At 39.6% G+C, this 22118-nt stretch overlaps 2 protein-coding genes across 2 annotated transcripts; both read right to left on the minus strand.

Moving 5' to 3' along the window:
• Positions 1-2424: 2424 nt before the first annotated feature.
• Positions 2425-9652, minus strand: LOC113016230 (OX-2 membrane glycoprotein-like). The gene is made up of 7 exons (XM_026158905.1): positions 9479-9652; positions 4456-4794; positions 4063-4356; positions 3951-3983; positions 3768-3864; positions 3617-3683; positions 2425-2972 (listed from the first exon to the last, which is right to left on the minus strand). Exons 1-6 carry the CDS (start codon positions 9540-9542, stop codon positions 3641-3643), a joined length of 870 nt encoding a protein of 289 aa, XP_026014690.1. The 5' UTR covers positions 9543-9652; the 3' UTR covers positions 2425-2972; positions 3617-3640.
• A 6202-nt stretch (positions 9653-15854) lies between these two features.
• Positions 15855-21554, minus strand: LOC113016229 (OX-2 membrane glycoprotein-like). Its single transcript, XM_026158904.1, has 7 exons — positions 21421-21554; positions 17623-17961; positions 17203-17502; positions 17090-17122; positions 16884-16980; positions 16733-16797; positions 15855-16117 (listed from the first exon to the last, which is right to left on the minus strand). Exons 1-6 carry the CDS (start codon positions 21482-21484, stop codon positions 16755-16757), a joined length of 876 nt encoding a protein of 291 aa, XP_026014689.1. The 5' UTR covers positions 21485-21554; the 3' UTR covers positions 15855-16117; positions 16733-16754.
• Between the last annotated feature and the right edge of the window lie 564 nt (positions 21555-22118).

The following is a 22118-nucleotide window of genomic DNA, read 5'->3' on the forward strand; positions in this document are numbered from 1 at the left end:
CACCCAGGTTTTTCACTTGTAGCGAAGGACATAGTGAAAATGCCTCTAATTTAGACAAGAGTTTCTCTCTCTGAGCCTCAGGACCGACAATTAAAACTTCAGTTTTGTCCTGGTTAAGCTGTAAAAAGTTTTCTGCCATCCAAGATCTTATATCCAAGATACAGTTAAAAAGGGCATCCATTGGTCTGGTGTCATCAGGAGACACGGAGATGTACAGCTGCGTGTCATCAGCGTAACTGTGGAAGTTCACTCCATGCCTACTGATGACACTGCCGAGAGGCAACATATACAAATTAAAAAGTACAGGGCCTAGAACCGACCCTTGAGGCACACCACATGTCATTTTATGGATCTTAGAGGAGCATGTATCCATACTCACCATAAAAGATCTGTCAGAGAGATAGGAAGTGAACCAGTTGTGTACAGCACCAGAGAGGCCCACCATGTGTTTCAGTCTGTTTAAAAGAATAGCGTGGTCTACTGTATCAAAGGCTGCGCTTAGATCCAGTAGCACCAGGACTGAGAGCTTTTGGGCGTCCCAGTTACATCTAAGATCATTTAAAACCTTTAGGAGAGCCGTCTCTGTGCTGTGGTTCACCCTAAATCCAGACTGGAATATCTCCAGGATCTGTCTATCATTGAGAAAATCAGTAATCTGAGTAAAAACAAGTTTTTCTAAGACTTTACTTAAAAATGGTAAGTTGGATACAGGTCTGTAGTTATTAAAATCATTACAATCCAAATTGCTCTTCTTCAGAAGGGGCCTCACTGAAAGAAATCTCCGTCCCGGGTTCATCCGTGGATCGGGTTTCCTCCGAGGCGTGATCACCGATAAGCAGAGTTTTGTCCTTTCCTTATAAGACTCCTAATTATTCAAAGTAACGCTTAAGTATGCCGTTCAGCGGGTTAGTTACAGCGCCGGGAGCAGTTAGGAGAACAAAGTGATACATAGACTGTTTCAGGTTGCTCTCCCACAATCAACTCAAAGGTTTATTCATCAGACAACAGTTTATATAGAAGAAAAAAAGGTTCGTGTGTCAGCAGGTTCTCAGTTCAAACCGGTACAGACCAAATAAGGAAACGTCTTCCTGCCTTCTGAGCAAAGAAGTATCCTTTGTGTAGTTTTTCAGTTCAGCTACAATTTATGATCATCCCAGCAAAATACACTCCTAGACATAGAATACAGAGTTCTTTCATTAGTGAATTCTGAAACAAACCACCTGGCCTTTAACAAGCTCTTTTCTAAAGGATAAGGAAGGGAGAATGGGAGTAAGGGAGTGATCTCTGTGGTGTTTTCAACCTTGAGGTACCATCCTGTGATTCTTACACATTAATTCTTGGGTCACAGAGAAAGAGAAAAACAACTAGTAAATGGGCCTTATTGAGTAACAGTTTTCCTGTATAATATCACTATAAAACAATATCCTGTAAATGCTACCATGGTATCAAAATATCACAACACTCACCACCGCCGTTTTAAAGGCAGCAGGGAAGACACCCAACTGAAGAGAGCAATTCATCATGTATAAAAGCTCAGCCTCAAAAAATCCATAAAGTGTTTTAAAGAGTGAAGAAGGAATTGGATCTAAAAGACATGTGGTGGGTCTCACTGTGGAGAAAACTTTCTGAAGGTTCTCAGCATTAACCAGGACAAAGCTGTCCAGTGTCTCCTCAGGTACAATCGAGCCCTCAGATGTGTTTACAATCATATCGCGATTAGATAAAATATCAGATCTGATGGCGCTGATTTTTCCCCTGAAGTGGTCTGCAAACTGCTCGCAGAGTGAGTCTGTGGGGGTTCTTTTGGAGCTTTTAAAATCAGGGTTAAATAAATGATCTATGGTGGAAAAGAGGACCTTGGGATTATTTTTTTTAATACTGATTATTTTGGCGAAGTATGAATTTCTTGACTTCCTTAATGTATTATTGTACAATTTAAGTTGCTCGGAAAATATTTGATGGTTGATATTATTTTTATTTTTCCTCCATCTCCTTTCTGCTGCCCTGCAATTTCTTTTGGGTTTTTTGACTTCTTCGTTTCTCCAGGGTGATGCATGTTTTACGTTAATCTTTTTGGTAGTGAGTGGAGCAACGGAGTCAAGGCTTTTCTTCAGTTTGCTGTTAAAATAACTAAAAATCAAATCGCAGGGTGCAGGTAAAATCACAGGGGGGCATTTGACTAAAACCCTGGTAAAATTTGCAGCCACTTCAGAGGTTAGATAGCGCCTCCTCACAGTTCGCACCGAGGTCTTCCGCTGAATAAAACCGGTGATGTTAAAAAACACACAGTAGTGGTCAGAGACAGCCAAGTCAACAACAGAGGATATCCGTAAAATGACAACAAAACATTACTTTTTACAGTACATTTTTATTTTCTTGCATTTTCAATTTTTCTTTCAAATATTTAAAAAAACAGTGGAAAAAATAAACAGCAGAAAATTGAAATGTACAGGATAATAATATTATTTAACAGTTTGCAAATGTTTCAGTGCAACACATTTTAGTACTTTGTAAACAGAACTTCAGTGCTGTTTTGTTAAGGGACAACATGGTCTCGTGTTTCCAAATATAAAAAGGTATAACAACATTAAAAACTGGTGAAAAAATAAATAAAATAAATATGCTATAAATATATAGCACAAAGTGATGATATAAAAGCTGCAATTTCCCTGTAACAATTACCATTTTCTTTAGTCCAACGTTAGTGCAGTTATTTGTCAAATTAGCACCATTGTTTTAGAAAATACACTCTTCTTGATAAAAAAGCAAAAAGTAAACACAAAAAGCAAAAATCTGTCAAACTGTAGTTTTGATGCAAATGAATTTCCAAAAGTTGATTCTGTTCATCTGAACGTAGCGTTTTGTGGGAGAAACGTTTCATCACTCAAAGGCCCCAATATCATGATGTGGTGTCAGCAGGCATTCGCTTTTTGCGCTGACTGACACGTTGTTTACCTGAAGATGTTTTAGTCCTTTAAAATAAAATAAAAACAACATTATATCATTGCTCTGTCAATATTACAGAATCTAAGTATTCTAAATAAAGCAATAGCTTAGTGGAAAGATATATGCATCAGTTTGGTTGACATGCAGTTTACATTAGTTTACAAAGGAAGTAAAAGAATAAAAAGGAGCTCTGGAGGTAAGTCAGAAAATTCCAAATGTCAAAACATATTTTTAATTTTAACTTTCCATTGCATGTTTTATTACATTATTTTCCAAGTTCACAATCTTAAAAGTCAACATCTGGCCATTTTCTGACAAACCCTGTCTCTTTAAAATCCTCATTTTATACTACTAGCATTTTAACAGTTAATCTAGTTAGTTGTAAAATGTTCTTCCAGTTTTTTCTTTCATTTTGAACTTTTGGTGTCCTGTGGCAACATTTTTGAGATGCATTTAGAGACACCAAATCCAAAATAAGCTAAAAATTTCATTATTTCATTAGATTTACATTTCATCAATTTGATATACATTCAACATTCTATTATGATAGGTTTATAAAATGTTCTAATTACTGCATTATACTTTTATTCGTATTTAACAGCATTCCAAATTTTTCATAGCTGGGTTTATAACTTTGTAGATGCAGAATGATGCATCAAGCTTGACTTACTCCTCAGTATCTCTCATTGTAGCTTCAGGTAGCCATGTCATTCATCTCAACCGGCCGATGTGACTGACTGTAAGATTCAAGAACAGTTACATCTGCACAAATATTTATCAGCTGAACAAAAAGACAAAAAGCAACGCTGTTAAGAGGATACCTGCTCTGAGATTTCTTTCTAAGCCAGACAGAGATGAGTGCAGAAACACAGGCAAACAACAACGCAGCAGAGGATAGAATGACTAAAGTCCTGGATCCTATGGACAAAGAGGGGGTATTACGTTTTAAATATCAACAGATGGAAAAGAAAAACTGGCTTTAAAAAGTGTACATTTTGACATACCGAAATTTATGTGATTAGATTTTTCATCCAAACCTGGAAGAAGGAACCCAAACATTTGAATCACAGGGTAATCATTAATTTATAAATCGATGACTTTGAAAGAGTTTCTCACCATCATCATCTGGAGTTGTCACCATCACTTCTCTGTGAGGAGCAGAGAGCACTCGTGCTGCACATCCCACCTGTGTGCTGTGTTTACATGAACCTGAGAGCACAGCTGTAGTGGTGACAGTGAATGTAGCGTTGGTGTTGGACACACTGACAGTGTTGTACTGTGAGAAGCTGAGGTCTTGTTGTGAGACACTGAGTGTTACAGTGGGAGCAGGTCGACCAGTGGCTGAACAGGAAACAACCCACTCTTCAGTAGAGTTTGACTCTCTGACATCAACAACAGGTTCATGCAGCTCTGTGAAGGATCAGGAAATATCATCAACATGTTCTTACAAACACACCAGCTGCTAACACATTTATTTCCAGTATGTTTGTTTGAGGTAAAAGTTCTTACCATAAACTCGGAGGCAGGGTTTCCCTGTCAGAGAGCCTTCAGGATAAGTGTTAAACAGACAGTGATAGCAGCCTTCATCCTGCTCCGTCACATTCCTGATGACTATGGAGCAGTTCTGTAGTCCAGTGTATTTAAACACAACTTTATCGTTAAAGCCATCATTCACTCTCTGACCATAGTACTTGCTGTAGGTGGCAACATTTGTCTCCACATCATGTGAGACTTTCTGCCATGTGACCTGAACAACGTCTTTAGTCTCCAAGAGCTGACAGCTGAATTCCGCATCTTCTCCCACTGCTGCCAGCACAGTCTGCTGTGTTTGGATCACTGCTGTTAGAGCTGTAGGAGATAGATCAAGCTGTGAGGCACTTTAAATATTCTATTCAAGTTCAAGTGCAATCCTTACTGACACAAGTCTAGTACCGTTAGCTATCATTATTCCTGCAATTAACATCCTTTTTTTTTTGCCTCCACACTCACATTTACATTCTGCTCAAACAAATACAATATCAAATTAAAGAAAGGATCAAAGCCAGCACCTTATGAAAAAGCTGCAATCCGCAATCAGCATTCACATCAGCATTGGTCCATACGCATCAGATAATACACAAAAAAAAAAACCCCAAAACAGTTTATATGCTTGATTTGCCAAACACACTGACAGGCTGAAAATCGGGTGCTATTGGAATGCTACTGCTGCAAGGAAGAGCCAGGATGACAGGTCAGGGAGGAGATATCATCACCCCCACCCGAGATTGGGTACCAAGCCCCAAGTGTGATGTAAGGATCGTTGAGTGTGAGAGGAACTGACCTGAAACATAGGATCATGATGAAACTTGAAACCTGGATCTTCCATAGCCGGTTACCAAGACTACTTGAAGTACCCTATGAGGATCGACTTGATGATGTGAATGCAGTACTATGGAAAATGCCCACTGTGACTATTACCAAAACTAACCAGCTGATCTACACGATAGCAGCAGTGATCAGTGAGATGCTTGGCTACAAGTTGAACAACCACAAGGAGCAGTACCCTCCATGAAGGAAGCTAGAGGCCAAGATCAAGGTAGTACAGAGGGAGGTAAGCCAACTATCAGAGTGTCAGAAAGGTCAAATGAAGAAGGTGCCTAAAAAGTACAGCAAACTGTTGATACCTGAGGCCTTGGAAACTGCCAAGCAAAGAATCACAGCCTTGGCCAGCCGTTTGAAGAAGTATACCCGAGAGATCGAAGGCAGGAGAATAAACCAGCTGTCTCGCCACAGAACCATCCAAGTTGTACTCTCAGTGGTAGGGGGAACAATATGAGAACAGCACCACCAAGGCTTGAGATGGAGCAATACTGGACACCCAGTATGGCTTACTGAAGGCCGGACAGCCCTAATTCCCGAAGACCCCCAGAAGGGACAGTCCCATCTAACTACTGGCCAATAATCTGTACCACACGGAAGCCCCTGTCAGGCATCATAGCAGCTAAGATGAACAGGCACATGGCTCAAAAACTTGAGCGGGGCACAGAAAGGCAGGAATACCAGAGGAGCGACCGACCAGCCTGTGCACTGCCTGGATTGACTACAAGAAAGCCTAAGACTCGATGCCACACACATGGATCCTGGAATGCTTATAATTGCATAAGATCAACAGGATCCTAAGAGCCTTCATTGGGAGCTCACTGGGGATGTGGCGTACAACACTACTTTAAGTCCATAGCACAAGCACAAGTCACAATCAAGTGCAGGATCAAGGAGATGCTGTCCCTGCTGCTGTTCTGCATAGGCCTGAACCCTCTCAATGAGATCATTGACAGGACTTTTTGGTTTAGCACCTGAAGCTCTCAAACTTTTACACAAAATACCCACTTTTATTTCCAATGAATGGGATCTATTCAAAGCCCTGCAAGAAAAGACCTCGTGTGTTAACATTAAATTTGTTACAATGTACCCTAATATCCAGGTGGGTTGTAACAAATGCTGGGAAGAATTGTAACAATTAGACAAAAGAAACAGAAAAACAGAGCCCACACCAGAGGACATGCTTCAAAGAGTGGTTTATTGCACTCATTGGGCCACGTTTGGTACTGGGCCACGAGAGTTGAGGCCCAGGTGTGAAATTTATGGTTTTCAGGGTTTTTATCATTAACTCTATTTCCCTGGGTCTTTTCCTGTGTTGTAGTTGTGTGTCTTATTTTGAAAGAAATACCAGAGACCATTAAAGGACAGAGAGGAGGATGTTGCTCTCAATGTTGTTGGCACATTTCAGGAGGATGCTACTAATAAAGTAATTTAAAAAATGCCACAGTTTTAGTCTTGGTCGTATCATTTTATTTTGTTGTATTTATCCGTGACACCTTAAAGGCCGGTCAGTGAAAATATTGTCTGACATTAAACCAGTCCGTGGTGCAAAAAAGGTTGGGGACCGCTGGTCTATTGGAATAAAAGAACTCTCTTTGTGACTAAACATAACTCAAATGCACTCTGCTGTGTGTGGGTGTGTAAATTAGCTTAAGAGAACAAACACAAATACTCAATAAACAGTTCAGTCACAGGTACGAACAGGTACAATGCACCTGTCTGAAAAAGATGTAGGTCTTTCTGGTTGGGTGTGTTCTGTGGCATGGCTGCAGGGGATGAGTGGACCAGCAGGTTCAGGGTGTGGTTTGGTGTGTTGTTAAAGCTCAACACCACACACACACACAATGTTGTTGTATATTATCTGTATCAAAAAAAAAACCAATGGCAGTGTGCATGTATTAATCAGATTCACAATGTTGACAGATGAATGTTGGTAGCTCTGCAGTGCAGGCTTGGTGGGCCCAAAGACTGCACAGGGTAAATTTTACCCAAACTTTTTTTGCCTTTGAGTTACCAATGCAAAGGTTTTCATCATTCATTGTCTCAGAATCTTCAGCGTTATTTTTCAAATTTTTGGGGGGCAGATTTCACTTTCTTTTTCTTCTGCTTGCATATATTTTTCCTGAGATATTCTTTTTCCATTCTTTTTTCTGTTATTCTTCCATAAGCTTTTGCAATGACTTGGAGTATCTGCTCAGTGTTACATGGAAGATCTGACTGACTCACCCTTCGTTGAGACCCCATCAGATGCCTTTTTCTTTTTTTTAAAAATATTAGCAAGCATACCTTGATCAGTTTTAATTTTCCACTATCTAGACATGCTGTAAAAGTATAGGTGTTAGCATATTTAAAATCAATAAGCTATTCGTACTTTGGGGAAGGGGATTGCTGTAACACATTGAAAGTATATGTTACAACTCACCCCACCCTTGTCGGTCATTGTTTAACTAACTTTATTAGCATAGTGGCTTAAAATTAGCAGGGGGCAAATGCATTACAGCTTGCCTATTTAATATACTGTTAGTCATATTATTTGGTCTGCAGCTGTTTAACTCCTAACAAAGCTTAGTGCTGGTCAAAAGAATTAATTTCATATGTCAAAATCAGTTTTCTTCAATACAATCTACATGCAGTTGCTTACAGTCATGATAACCACCATGTGAAATAATAATAATGGATTGCATTTATATAGTACTTTTTGGGGCCCTCAAAGCACTGTACAATGCCACTATTCATTCACACACTGGTGGAGGCAAGCTACGGTTGTAGCTACAGCTGCCCCACAGCCTGGGGCAGGCTGACAGAAGCAAGGCTGCCACATCACGCCATCGGCTCCTCTGGCTATCACCAGTAGGTGGAAGGTGAAGTGTCTTGCCCAAGGACACAACGACCGAGACAGTCCGAGCCGGGGCACGAACCGGCAAACCGGCAACCTTGCGGTTACAAGACAAATTGTCAACGCTTTGAGCCACGATTGCCCCATCACCCCAAATCAGGGATGGAAGTGGCTAAACACTGAAGTGATCATGGGATGAGATAGGAGTCATATGATCAATTCAGTGATCCCAATGTTACAACTATACCAGGTCTCTCCTATGTGGTGCTATGGGGTCACCTGACATTGCAGTAAGGTTATTTTTCTATAAACCCCACAAATACAAGCATAGTAGCACACACTTGTGTACAGATCACTACCCTGTTTGCAACAATTGCCTTTCTGTGTTGGAAAAAAGGCAAGTATTAACTCACAGGGCATATTAGAGTCATAAGATTCAGAACTCTGTCTGTATAAACACGCTTTCACTGAATTATGCCGGAGAATGCAGGAGAAACAAAGACAGGTTTGTGTTGACCCTTCACCATCATTTCCATGAACGTTAAGTACGTTGGAAAATGTCAGAGTTTGTAGAATCAAATGTCAGAATGTGTCTTCTTAGTCTGTAATTTGTTCTATAGATGGAAAAAAAAAGACTGATGACTGGGGCGGCAGTTGGGGCTGAGTCTAAAGACACTGATGATTTTACTGCAGTCTGTGATTACAGCCACGAATGGAGGGCAGTGGACCAAGCTGTGCACACATCTATAAATCCCTCTTTAAATCATTGCAGGGTGGAGAAATAGGAATTCTTGAGTGATGAGGACTGTTGTTTTGTCCTTAACAGTGAGCCTGGTAGCTTTTTATAATCTTTGAGTTCCCAGCAATTGATGTTTCTTGAGTAAAAAGTGATTACAAAGTAGTTAAAGCCAGAACCCGGGAATCGTAAGTGCAGAGGAAAAAAACCCCTGAATTTTACTTTTTTTTTATGTTCATCTAAAATATCTTTTTAATAATATTTTTCAAACTATAAATTATCGTATTTGCTTATTTAAATGAGAATTGATATGAATAATTCACAGAACAATAGCTGAAGTGCCTTTCCTGCATACATCAGGATCATCCACACACCCCTGATGATAGTAACGCCTAAATACTCAGCTACACCCACAGAAAACACTCTTATGCTGCCTGTGGTTGTACCTGTATCACATTTTCAAAATGGTTACTTTACCTTAGCGACCTCTCCCACCACCACAACTGAGTCATTTTCTTATGAGGGAACAAAATAAATGACCTTTACTGTATAAAAAAGTCAAACTCATATATTATAATCATTAACATGCAGTCTCTTCTCACCCTTTTCAAAGGCTCCAGAAATAAAAACAGCAACAACATAAAGCAAAACTCCGAAAAAGGACATTTCACAAAAACTTCATTCATTCAGGCTGACTCTTTGTCTGGCGTTGGGCTCAGCTACTACAGTTACGGGTAAACTTTCAGCTGGTCTGATGCATATAAACGTTTAACAGGTTAGCTAAAAAGAATCATAAGATAATACATGTGAACATGATCGTATAGTGAGACAAATAACAAAATATAATCGAGAATTATCAATTTAAAGTGCGATGTAAAGGCACGTGTCGCCATTTTGCCCCCCTTTTATTATAATGGTACAGTCGATAGATAACACCAATCTGGCAGATCGCAGGAAACTGCCGCATGCGCTGTAGCCGCTCCCCACACAGCTAAATCTCCAGTGTTATATTAACACTAAGGATGTCTATATGGGTTCACTCCACTGAGTGTTAAATGAACACGTTTGACAGTGTTATATTTTTAAAGGTAACCTAGTCAGTTTTGAAGATTAACAATGACCAACGGTGCTGATTTCCTAACACTGGAAAATAACTCAAAGTGTTAGAAATATTCCAGTGTCAGAAAATCAGCACTGCTCAGATTAGTCATTGTTAATCTTCAAAACTGACTAGGTTACCTTTAAAAATATAACACTGTCAAACGTGTTCATTTAACACTCAACGGTGTTATATTTAACACTCAGAGGAGTGGACCCTTAAAGACACTCTCTAGTGTTAATTTAACGCTGGAGATTTTGCTGTGCATGGATCACCGAACATCTGTAAATTACTTACATGTCGACGACCTAAATCTGATGATTAACTTTTAAGGTTGAATTAAACTGGCTTCATACCGGAGTCCACAGTAAACGCCTTCACTGGACTTTAGTTAGTTTACATCTTCATGTCACAGCACTGTACACAAGTGAAACCCTGCATTGTCATTCATCCATCGGCTTCCCATTTTCCAGTTCATAGTCGCAGTCGTAACCCAGCTGACATAAAGCGAAAGGCGAAAAACATTCTTTCTCCACTAAATCACAGAGCAGTGTTGCAAGTTTTCCTCAAACACAGCGAGCAAGTTCTGGCGATAACTGGAAACAAGGAAATGTCCTGTGCACTGACGCTGTAGTGCCATCTAGTGGGCAAAAAAGAGACAAATCCACACGAATGCAATGGTTTCAACCTAATATCAAGGCACGGGGTACTTTGGTTAGTCCCCCCTCACTCTCAACACATGATGTTTTTAACACATGTGCCGCATCAGCTCAGGGACGACACATATTGCTTGCCAATATGTGTCGGCACAAAATAACCATCATTTTTTTTCCATCATTTTTTTCACCACAAACATCAATGAAATCTTTAAAAATTGGGGCGGGGGGGGAATTAACTGCACAAAGTACTCACACAAAAACTGCAATGTGCAATTAATATTTACTGAATGCTTCAGTGCATCAGTTGTTTGTCAAGCTTTAGCACATTTTTTTTTTTACATTTTATTTTATTTTATTTTATGGAAAGGCACACACAAAAAGAGAAAGAAAGAAAAAATTTGTCAAAATTTAGTTGGTGGTGACGGTGATTGTTTAGTTGGTGTCTGTCAGGAGGTGTTCACCTGTTGAGCTAAGTGTTACTTTGTTTCACTGACGATGTTTTAAAATAAAACTAAAAATGATATCATTATTCTGTTTATATTCGAAAGTATCAAAGTATTCTAAACAGAGTAAAAGCTTATTGGACAGAGCTATACATCAGAGTTTAGTTGATATACATTGAAAACTGGCTTTTAACACACCTTACAAACATTAGAATCACAGAGAAATCATCATTTTATAAATCAGTGAAAGAGTTCCTCATTATCATCATCATCAGGAATCGTCACCATCACCTCTCTGTGAGGAGCAGAGAGCACTCGTGCTGCACATCCCACCTGTGTGCTGTGTTCACGTGAACCTGAGAGCACAGCTGTAGTGGTGACAGTGCATCTACTCTATGCATATGTACATGTGTGAACTGTTTAAATGATTTTCATTCTTGTATTCCAATTGTTTACAATCAGATAATCAAAAGCCTCCATACGATCACGTTTTCTAAAAGATTTGTGGTGGAAATCTGATATAAACCAAGACGTACACAAGCAGGTTGATTTTGTGAAAATTATTTACCTTTCAAAATGTGTTTATCAGCAGTAGTGATAATAACAGACTTTGAGGTGAAAAGCTGCTGACATTTACTACACACATCTTTAATAAGGAGCACAGTGTTGATTGCACATTTACCATGAGAATAAACCGTTATACCCACAAAACCTGACAAAAATCGTCGTCGTTTTATTAGGTTGACAAATATCCCAATCGTAATATGACAGGCAAACGATTTAAGAACAGTTAAATCTACACGAACATTTATCTTCTGAATCAAAAAAAGCAATCAACAAGAGTGTTTAAAACGAGTACCTGCTCTGAGATTTCTTCTTATACCCGACAAAGATGCTGCACCAACAACACCACAGACGACAGAATGACTGAAATCCTGATACCTTTGAGAAAAAAATGATAAAGAAGAGTATAATAATTTGAACAACTATAAAAAAAATAATAGACTCAACTGACTTTAAAACACTCCTAAATTCCTGGGATTAGATCCTGATTTCTCATTTAACTCTGTTAGAAGAAACATAAGCATTACAATCACAAAGTAGTCATCATTTTATAAATCAGTGACTTCAAAAGAGTTTCATCATCATCATGAATCTTCACAGTCACCTCTCTGTGAGGAGCAGAGAGCAGTCGTGCTGCACATCCCCCCTGTGTGCTGTTGTTACGTGAACCTGAGAGCACCGCTGTAGTTTATTTACACCTATTTACATCTTAATGTCATAATTGCAAACAAAAACACTGTACACAAGTGAAATTACAAACACCATTTACCATAATTAATTAGCAGGACAAAAGTAAATATGTGGAACATGAGACAAAACATTATTACATATACGTGCACATGTATACAATGTATATACAGTGTATAAAACACAGAGTACTGAATGAAAAAAACAATCAGCATTTGTGTTACACGTTCATCCGGCTGGTAACACCTTGTTATCCAGCATATTTGTTTCTGGCACTTAGCTGGTTCCACTTGTTTGAGAACCTTAAGGGTTAAACAAACAGTGATAGAAGACCTCATCCTGCTCCGTCGCGTTCCTGATTATTATGGAGCAGTTCTGTACAGTATGTTTAAACTTGAGCAAAGCCATGATTCACTCTCTGACCAGCAGTAGCGGTTTTTGATACGGGCGACACGGGCGGTTGCCCGGGGCGGCATCGTGGTGGGGGGCGGCATCACGGGCATCGGCAAAAATAAAAATAAAAAATACATTGCTCGTACTCATGCTGCCCCGACGTCAGCCAGCGCATATTGGGAATGACATAGGCACCGATCGGTTTTCTATCGCCCGTTTGCGAGGTGCGCCTGCTGCTTGCGGCACAGGCACAGGGAGGAGAGGGCGGGGCGGCGCGGTTTCACTGACCGGCTGGAGCAGCATCTAATAACCAACTCGCAAAATAAAACAAAATGAAAACAAACCAACAAACACGAAAACACCAGACATTATGATACAGACTTATAATTTGCAATTTGTTTTTTTCGAAATTCTATACGCGAAAAGTGAGCGCGAGAGCCCTCGGTGCGCCTGCTCGGTGCTGAAGTCAAAGTCAACTGTATTGTCATCTCCGCTGCATACAGTCCAGTATATAGAGAGACGACAAGGGTCCAGTTACAGCAGTGCAAGTAAACGAACAGTAAATATAAGAAGAGTAAGAAAATAAATATACACGTTAGGACTCGGGGTAAAGGGATCAATAACAATTTAAAATGTATAATTTACAGTTTGCTGATTTAAAGTCTCACACACAACATGTCAAAAGGGGAGGGGGGGCGGCTGCTTCCAAATAGAGCACATTTCATTCATAATGTAAATCAGAGCCCATTATGTATTCATGATTTGAATCCTGGGTTGTGTGAAATCCCAGAAATAAACTAAAGTGAATCTGTGAACTAAGGTGTAGGTGTGTTAGGTTATGTTGTGGTGACCTTTGAGTTGGGGGATTTGTGTTCATACTGGAGTGCAAAATGAAAACCAATGGAAGATGGACAAGAAAAGGCCAAAGCCATCAGGTGCTCAGTTTAGAAAAAAAGAGAAAAGGAGGAGAAACGAGCAAAAGATGCAGGTAAGCAGATGTGTGATTGGATAATGGCAGGTCATCCTGAAACAATCAGAATCAGAATCACAATACTTTATTAATCCCTAAGGAAATTATGTGCGTTACAGTTGCTCCAAGAAGAAATGGTAAAAATAGCAACAGTAACAGACTAAACTCCAAACAATACACTATGTTACAGATTTTAATATTAATTAGTCATTGTCAATTGTTGATTTGCCCTGTTCTCATTGTATGACAAATTATGATGGCTGTTTGGTATCCGTTTGCATACTATCCATACTCTCTCTCTCTTCATATGTGTGTGTGTGTGTTTCTCTGGTGAAATTCAGTATGGTTCCTACAACAGTTTTATCCTTAATATGTTTTATGTGTGTGTGGCGGCGGCGGGGGGGGGGGCAGGCTAGGACCGCCACTGCTGACCAAAGTACTTGTTGTAGGTGACAACATTCACCTCCCCATCATGGGAGAATGGTAGATGTTGTTCAAATCATGTCATGTGATCTAAAGAATGTATTTCAAAGCCAAAGGATTTATGTTGAAGTTCACAAGAAATTTGACATTACATGTCCCAGTCATTTGTTCCAGTAGCCAGAGATCGGTGTGCCAGGGTCTCCTCTCTTTGCCACCATGTGGCACACATTGCACCTGACCATTACGGCGCTCCCTGTGGGTGGTGACATGTACGGATCATACATGTCTCCTCTTCATGCTGTGCCGAACCAGGCCCCATGGGCTAAGGCCTGGTCAACAGGCACTCTTCCTTGAGCACCCTCCCTGCTACAGGTCCCTGGTAATCCTTTTCCAGCTAGGGTTGTAGAGAACAGTTTTACAACAATTTCAACTGTTGTAATTAAATATGTCAATGTCTGTGTAGGTTGTCAGTCATGGTCGTGAGATCATGGTAGCAACTGGGCTTCTTTAAGTTTCGTAAAGAGGTTTCACCTCTCATCTAGTGAACTGAAGAAGCCTCTAAGATGAGAGGTGAAACATCTTCAAGAAACTGAAAGAGGTCCAGTCGCTTTCCTTCCAAGCTGCTTGGACTACATATATTTTATATGCATATTAGCATTTTACTCTGGGTGTTGCCCTACAGTCTACTTAAAACACATTTGCGTTCTTATATCTTTTACTCAAAAAAAAATTAAAAGAAATCCAAAAGTTTTAAACATACTTAACAAATGCTGAGTCCTTTTAGTAATAAACTTCAAATTTGTTCTCCTCAAAACCTCAGCATTTTTATCATGAATGAACAGACAAGCTCAGGGGCCATGTTATTCGATTTTACCTGAAAATCTGTTAGGAATCATTTACATTTGGTTGTTGGTATCAATATCAATTCCAGCAAGAAAAGAAATTATATCAATCGGATAAGTTTGGGCAATCGTGGCTCAAGAGTTGGGAGTTCGTCTTGTAATCAGAAGGTTGCCGGTTCGAGCCCCGGTTTGGACAGTCTTGGTCGTTGTGTCCTTGGGCAAGACACTTCACCTGTTGCCTACTGGTGGTGGTCAGAGGGCCCGGTGGCGCCAGTGTCCGGCAGCCTCGCCTCTGTCAGTGCGCCCCAGGGCAGCTGTGGCTACAATGTAGCTGCCATCACCAGTGTTTGAATGGGTGGATGACTGGATGTGTAAAGCGCTTTGGGGTCCTTAGGGACTAGTAAAGCGCTATACAAATACAGACCATTTACCAGGCCATAAGTTACTGACAATGTTTCATGTTAGCCACTCCTGCTGACTTTCAATTAATTAAAGTGAGTTAAATTTAACCCATGGGGTCAGAGCCGACCCCATTGGTTTACTAGGGAAACCATGGGGTCAAATTTGACCCCACGGTTTGACCCCAAATTTTTATTTTCTTGGATTTTCAATTTTTTTTTCAAATATTTAAAAAACAGTGTAAAAATTAGATAGCATCAAGTACATGAAAATGGAAATGTACAGGACAATAATATTATTTAATGGTTTGCAAATGTTTCAGTGCAACACATTTCAGTGCTTATTGAACTTTTGTGCTATTCTGCTAAGGAAGAACATGGTTACATGTTTCTAAATGTAAAAAGGAATAACAACATTTAAAACTGTTGAAAAATAAAATAAAATAAAAATACATGTGCTATAAATACCGTATATAGCGCAGAGGATTATAAAAAAATAGAATTGTAACAATTTTAACTGTCAATGTAAATGTAACATTTGACATTTTCTTTAGTACAACTTTAATGAAGTTATTTGTCAAATTTTAGCACCGTTGTTTTAGGTAATACACTCTTCTTGAAAAAAAAAAGTAAACAAACAAAGTAAAGATTTTTCATTATGTAGTTTTGTTGCTGTTCATCACCACCACATGATGACCCAGATCATCATTTGGTGTCAGCAGGTACCCACTTGTCACGGTGTTTACCTGAAGATGTTTGAGTCCTTTAAATTAAAAAACAAAATCAAAGAAACAAGCATTATATCACTGCTCTGTCAATAATACAGAATCTAAAAATTCTAAACAAAGTAATAGCTTAGTGGAAAGACGCATCAGTTTGGTTGACATGCAGTTTACATTAGATTGTAAAAGAATAAAAAGCAGCTCTGGAGGTAAGTCAGAGAACTTCAAATGTCACAACATATTTTTAATTTTTACTTTCCATTGCATGTTTCACTACATTATAATTATGAGTTCACAATCTTAAAAGTCAACCTTTAATCAGTTGTAAAATGTTCCTCCAGCTATTTCTTACATGTTAAACTTATGGTGTCCTGTGGCAACATTTTTTTAGATGCATTCAGACAAACCGAATCAAAAATAAGCTAAATATTGTCATGAAATTATTTCTATTATTTTCACACAATAATAAAATGTCACATTTTATTACTTCATTACATTTGATATGCTTACTATATTCTGTTGTTATTAAATGATAGGTTCATGAGCCTTTCTAATTATTGAAATATGTTTTAATTTATATTTAACAGTAACCCAACTTTTTCACAACTCGGGTTGTAACTTCGTGGGTCCAGAATGACGGATCAAGAGTGACTTACCCCTTTATTTCTCATTGTAGATTCAGGTAGGTATAACATTCATCTCAACCTGCCTGTGTGACTGACTGAAATATTCAAGAACAGTTAAATCTGCACAAATATTTATTAACTGGAAAAAAAAACAATCAACAACACTGTTTAAGACGAGTACCTGCTCTGAGATTTCTTTCTATACCAGACAAAGATGAGTGCAGTAACACAGGCCACCAACAACATCACAGACAACAGAATGGCTGAAATTCTGATTCCTTTGATACAAACAGGAGAAAGGAGAATATAATAATTTATGCAGCTATCAGAAGACAATAGACTCAACAGGACAAAAAGTACATTTAAAACACTGAAATTTTAACGCACCTAAATTCCTGGGATCAGATCCTGATTTCTCATCTAGCTCCGGTAGAAGAAACATAAAAGTTACAATCACAAAGTAGTCATCAATTTATAAATCACTGAGTTCAGTTTCTCACCGTTATCATCATCATCAGGAATCGTCACCATCACCTCTCTGTGAGGAGCAGAGAGCACTCGTGCTGCACATCCCACCTGTGTGCTGTTGTTACGTGAACCTGAGAGCACAGCTGTAGTGGTGACAGTGAATGTAGCGTTGGTGTTGGACACACTGACAGTGTTGTACTGTGAGAAGTTGAGGTCTTGTTGTGAGACACTGAGTGTTACAGTGGGAGCAGGTCGACCAGTGGCTGAACAGGAAACAACCCACTCTTCAGTAGAGTTTGACTCTCTGACATCAACAACAGGTTCATGCAGCTCTGTGAAGGATCAGGAAATGTAAGGAATATCTCTTTAACTTCACCAGCTTCTTACATTTTCATATCCACTATATTAGTTTGAGTCTTCTGTGGTTGGTTAAAGAAGGTAAAAGTTCTTACCATAGACTTGGAGGCAGGTTCTACCAATGAATGAGCCTTCAGGATAAGTGTTAAACAGACAGTGATAGCAGCCTTCATCCTGCTCTGTCACATTCCTGATGACTATGGAGCAGTTCTGTAGTCCAGTGTATTTAAACTCAACTTTATCTGTAAAGCCATCATTCACTCTCTGACCATAGTACTTGCTGTAGGTGGCAACATTTTCCTGAACATCAGGAGAGATTTTCTGCCATGTGACCTGAAGGATGTCTTTAGTCTCCAAGAGCTGACAGCTGAATTCAGCATCTTCTCCCACTGCTGCCAGCACAGTCTGCTGTGTTTGGACCACTGCTGTTAGAGCTGTAGGAGATACAGATCAAGATGTAAGGCACTTTGAATGTTCTAATGCAACAATTACATTAGCTCTCATTATTCCTGTATTTAACACCCAGTTTTACCTCCACTCTCACACTACTGTAAATAAGTAAAAAGGATTTTTAAAGCACTTTTAACAAAAAATAAAAAATCTCAAAGCACTTCACAATAAAATAAGAAATGAATATACAACATATTGATGTAAAAAAAAAGAAAAAAACTAATTAATTAAAAGCTGGTCTATCTAAAAATGTCTTCAGATGCTTTTTAAAACAGTTAATGGCGTCTCTACAGCATAAAAACAGTGGAAGAGAATTCCACGACCTGCCACTGTCTGAAAGACCGAATCACCCTGAGTTTTAAGTCGTGTGAGGCCACCAGCAGCCTCTCACATGATGACCTTAGAGCTCGGGAAGAGGAATGAACTTTCAGCAGGTCAGCTATATACTTGGGAGCTTGACCATGTAGCGCCCTAAAGGTTAAAATCAAGATTTTAAAATGAAACCTAAAATTTACTGGCAACCAATGAAGAGAAGCCAAAATTAGAGTGATATGTCTCTGGCGTAGGGGAGATCAGGTATGGCTGCAACCCCTTTTGCTTTAGCACTTGTAACTCAATTAAATTTGGGGCTAGAGCGCTCAAGCTTTTACACAAAATACCCACTTTTGTTTCCTATAAATGACATCTATTCAAAGCCCTGCAAGAATGCCACAGACCTTGTGTATTAACGTTAAATACATTGCATTTCTTTTTTACAATCTGCCCCAATATCTGGGTGGGTTGTAACACATGCTGGGGAGAATGGCAAACATTAGACAAAAGAAACAAAAAGGGAGTCCACACCAGAGAACACACTTCAAAAAAGGGGTTTATTGGAATACAAGAAGAGTCTCGATCTGTATTTCTCTGACTGATCATAATGTTTTCTGTTACATTAATTATGTTTCTCTTTCTTTGAGTTACCTGGTTTGGGGTGTGGCTGAGGACTTTAAAAACAAAATGTCAAAATACCAACCATGTGCTATCAGAAACAGGGGTGCTTAGGTTTATGTGCGCTATTCTCTGCTTATTTAGTACAGAATAGTCCCCCTCCACTATATTTAAGTGACCTGCTAGGGGGCTTGCTAATTATGTCTTTGAATTCTGTCCTTTTGCAATTTTTTTGAGTGTTAAAATAAAAATAAAAAACATTTTGAAGACATTTTTCCTGTGTCCTCTTTGCTGCTTGGTCCCTCACAATATTCTTTTAACTTTGTTACTTTTTTCCTGTTACTCTTCTGTCAGCTTTTGCAATGGTGTGCAGTATCAGCTCAGTGTTACATGGCAGAGTCGACATTCCTTTGTAACTGATGTTACTGACTCGCCCTTCGTTGAGACCTCCATCAGATGCCTTTTCTATTTTTAAATATCAGCAGGCACACCCCTATCAGTCTGTCTTTTCCACTATGAAGGCATGCTGTAAAAGTATATGCGTAAGCATATTTAAAATCAATTTTTACATTTTTCCGCTACAACACCACAAATACAAGGATATTTGCACACACTTGTGTAGAGATCAGTATCCTGTTTGCAACAACTGCCTTTTTGTGTTTGACAAAAGGCAAGTATTAACTCACAGGACATATGAGAGTCATAAGATTCATAACTCTGTCTGCATAAACACGCTTTCACTGAATTATGCCGGAGAATGCAGGAGAAACAAAAACCGGTTTGTGTTCACCCGTCACCAGTTAAATCATTTCCATGAATGTTAAATATGTTGTTAAAGTTAAAGAGTTTGTAGAATCAAATGTTAAAATGTGTCTTCTTAGTCTGGAATTTGTTCTATATATGGAAAAAAAAATTGACTGACCACTGGGGCAGCTGTTGGGGCTGAGTCTGAAGGCATTGATGATTTTACTGCCATGGGTGGAGGGCCAGTGGTCCAAGCTGTGCACGTCTATAAACCCCTCTTTAAATCATTGCAGGATGGAGAAACAGGAATTCTTGAGTGATGAAGACTGTTGTTTTGTCCTTAATGATGATCCTGCTAGATTTTTATACTCTTTGAATTCCCACCAATTGATGTTTCCTGAGTAAAAGGTGATTACAAAGTAGCTAAAGCCAGAGCCCTGGAATCGTAAGTGCAGAGACTAAACCAAGTTTATTATTATTATTATTAATAATAATAATAATAATAATATATAGTATACTATATTTATCCCTGTGGGGAAATTCCTCTCTGCATCTCGTGGCAGTCCTAGCCCGTTTGGCGCCCTGGGCGAACACTCCCTCTGGCGCCCCCCCCACACACAAAACATATTAAGTAAGTAATAAAGTATTCTGATTCTTAATGTTTTAGGATACATGACCTGCCTTTGTTGACCGCAGCACAACGAGTTTCCCCTTGTTGCATGAGAGTCTGTGATGTTTTAAGAGTTTGAATCGCGAGCCGATCACATTTCTCTGTAAAAATTTCAAGCACTTCAATAAACAAGCGAGCAATTCCACCTCTCATTGCGTAAAGTTGACAGCGCGTCAGGCAAATAGGCAGGCTCAATCCCCGGCCTCTAGCGACTGTGGAAGTCGCTACACTCCTCCTCTTCTTTTCTCTCTTTAAACTTTAAAAACGGGTTGTGTGTGAGACTTTAAATCAACAAAATATAAAATATACATTTTAAATTGTTATTGATCCCTTTACCCCGAGTCCTAAAGTGTATATTTATTTTCTTACTCTTCTTATATTTACTGTTCGTTTACTTGCACTGCTGTAACTGGAGCCTCGTCGTCTCGTCTCTATATATGCTCGACTGTAAGTAGCGGAGATGACAATAAAGTTTACTTTGACTTCAGCAGCGAGCAGGCGCACCGAGGGCTCTCGCGCGTATAGAATAGAAAGTCTGTATCATAATGTCTGGTGTTTTCATGTTTGTTGGTTTGTTTTTATTTTGACAGACAGAGAATCCCCCCCGCCGGCCCGTCCTCTCCTCCCTGTGCCGCAAGCAGCAGGCGCACCTCACAAACGGAGGGCGCCCTTACTCCCAGCAAATGGGCGATAGAAAACCGACGGTGCCTGTACCATCCCTATGCGCTGGCATGATGTCGGGGCAGCATGTGTACGAGCAATTTTTTTTTTTGCCGATGCCTGTTATGCCGCCCCCCACCACGATGCCGCCCCGGGCAACCGCCCGTGTCGCCCGTATCTAAAAACGCTACTGCCCCAATGATAGTAACGCCTAAATACTCAGCTACACACACAGAAAACACTCTTTTATGCTGCCTGTGGTTCCACCTGTATCACAACATTTTCTAAGAGGTTACTTCACCATAGCGACCTACCACCACTACAACAGAAATGTGCCATCACCTTATGAGGGAACAAAATTAATTCATTTTCACTGAAGTCTCAAAAGTCTCACAAAAAACTCATATAGTATAATCATTAGCATGCAGTCTCTTCTCACCTTTTTCAAAGGCTCCAAAAATAAAAACAGCAACAAGATAAGGTGAAACTCCAAAAAAGGACATTTCATATAAACTTTATTCAGGCTGACACTTTGTCTGGCACTGGGCTCAGCTACTACAGCAAACTGCCGCATGTGCCACTCCCCATGATCACTGAACAGCTGCAAATGATTTATATGTAGATCCAGGGCCGTGCAGAGACGTTTAAAGGGGCGGGTGCTCAAAGTTAAAAAGGGGCACATTGAACCAGGCTGAATAACAACAACACACATTCATCAAGAATCTAATATGGGAAGGGCAGGGCTGTGTTGATCTGAGACTGTAGACATTAAAAAGTCCACAGGAGCAGGGCCGTGCAGAGACGTTTAAAGGGGCGGGTGCTCAAAGTTAAAAAGGGGCACATTGAACCAGGCTGAATAACAACAACACACATTCATCAAGAATCTAATATGGGCAACAAGGCAAAGCAAACGTAGCCAATGTTTTACCTGATGGGTACAATGTTGCTGTTGAGGTGTTTCTGCTGCTCCTGCTGCTGATAGGAGGGCAGGGCTGTGTTGATCTGAGACTGTAGGCATTAAAAAGTCCACAGGAGAGATGGTAGCTGATTAAACAAGTGTCATGAGATAATAACAAAATGCAAAGATTGGTGACAGCGCTTGGAACCATAAGGCAACAAAAATCTGTGAGAAATAAT

Source organism: Astatotilapia calliptera, chromosome 23 (assembly GCF_900246225.1).
Source record: "Astatotilapia calliptera chromosome 23, fAstCal1.2, whole genome shotgun sequence".
NCBI classification, from domain to species: Eukaryota; Metazoa; Chordata; class Actinopteri; order Cichliformes; family Cichlidae; genus Astatotilapia; species Astatotilapia calliptera.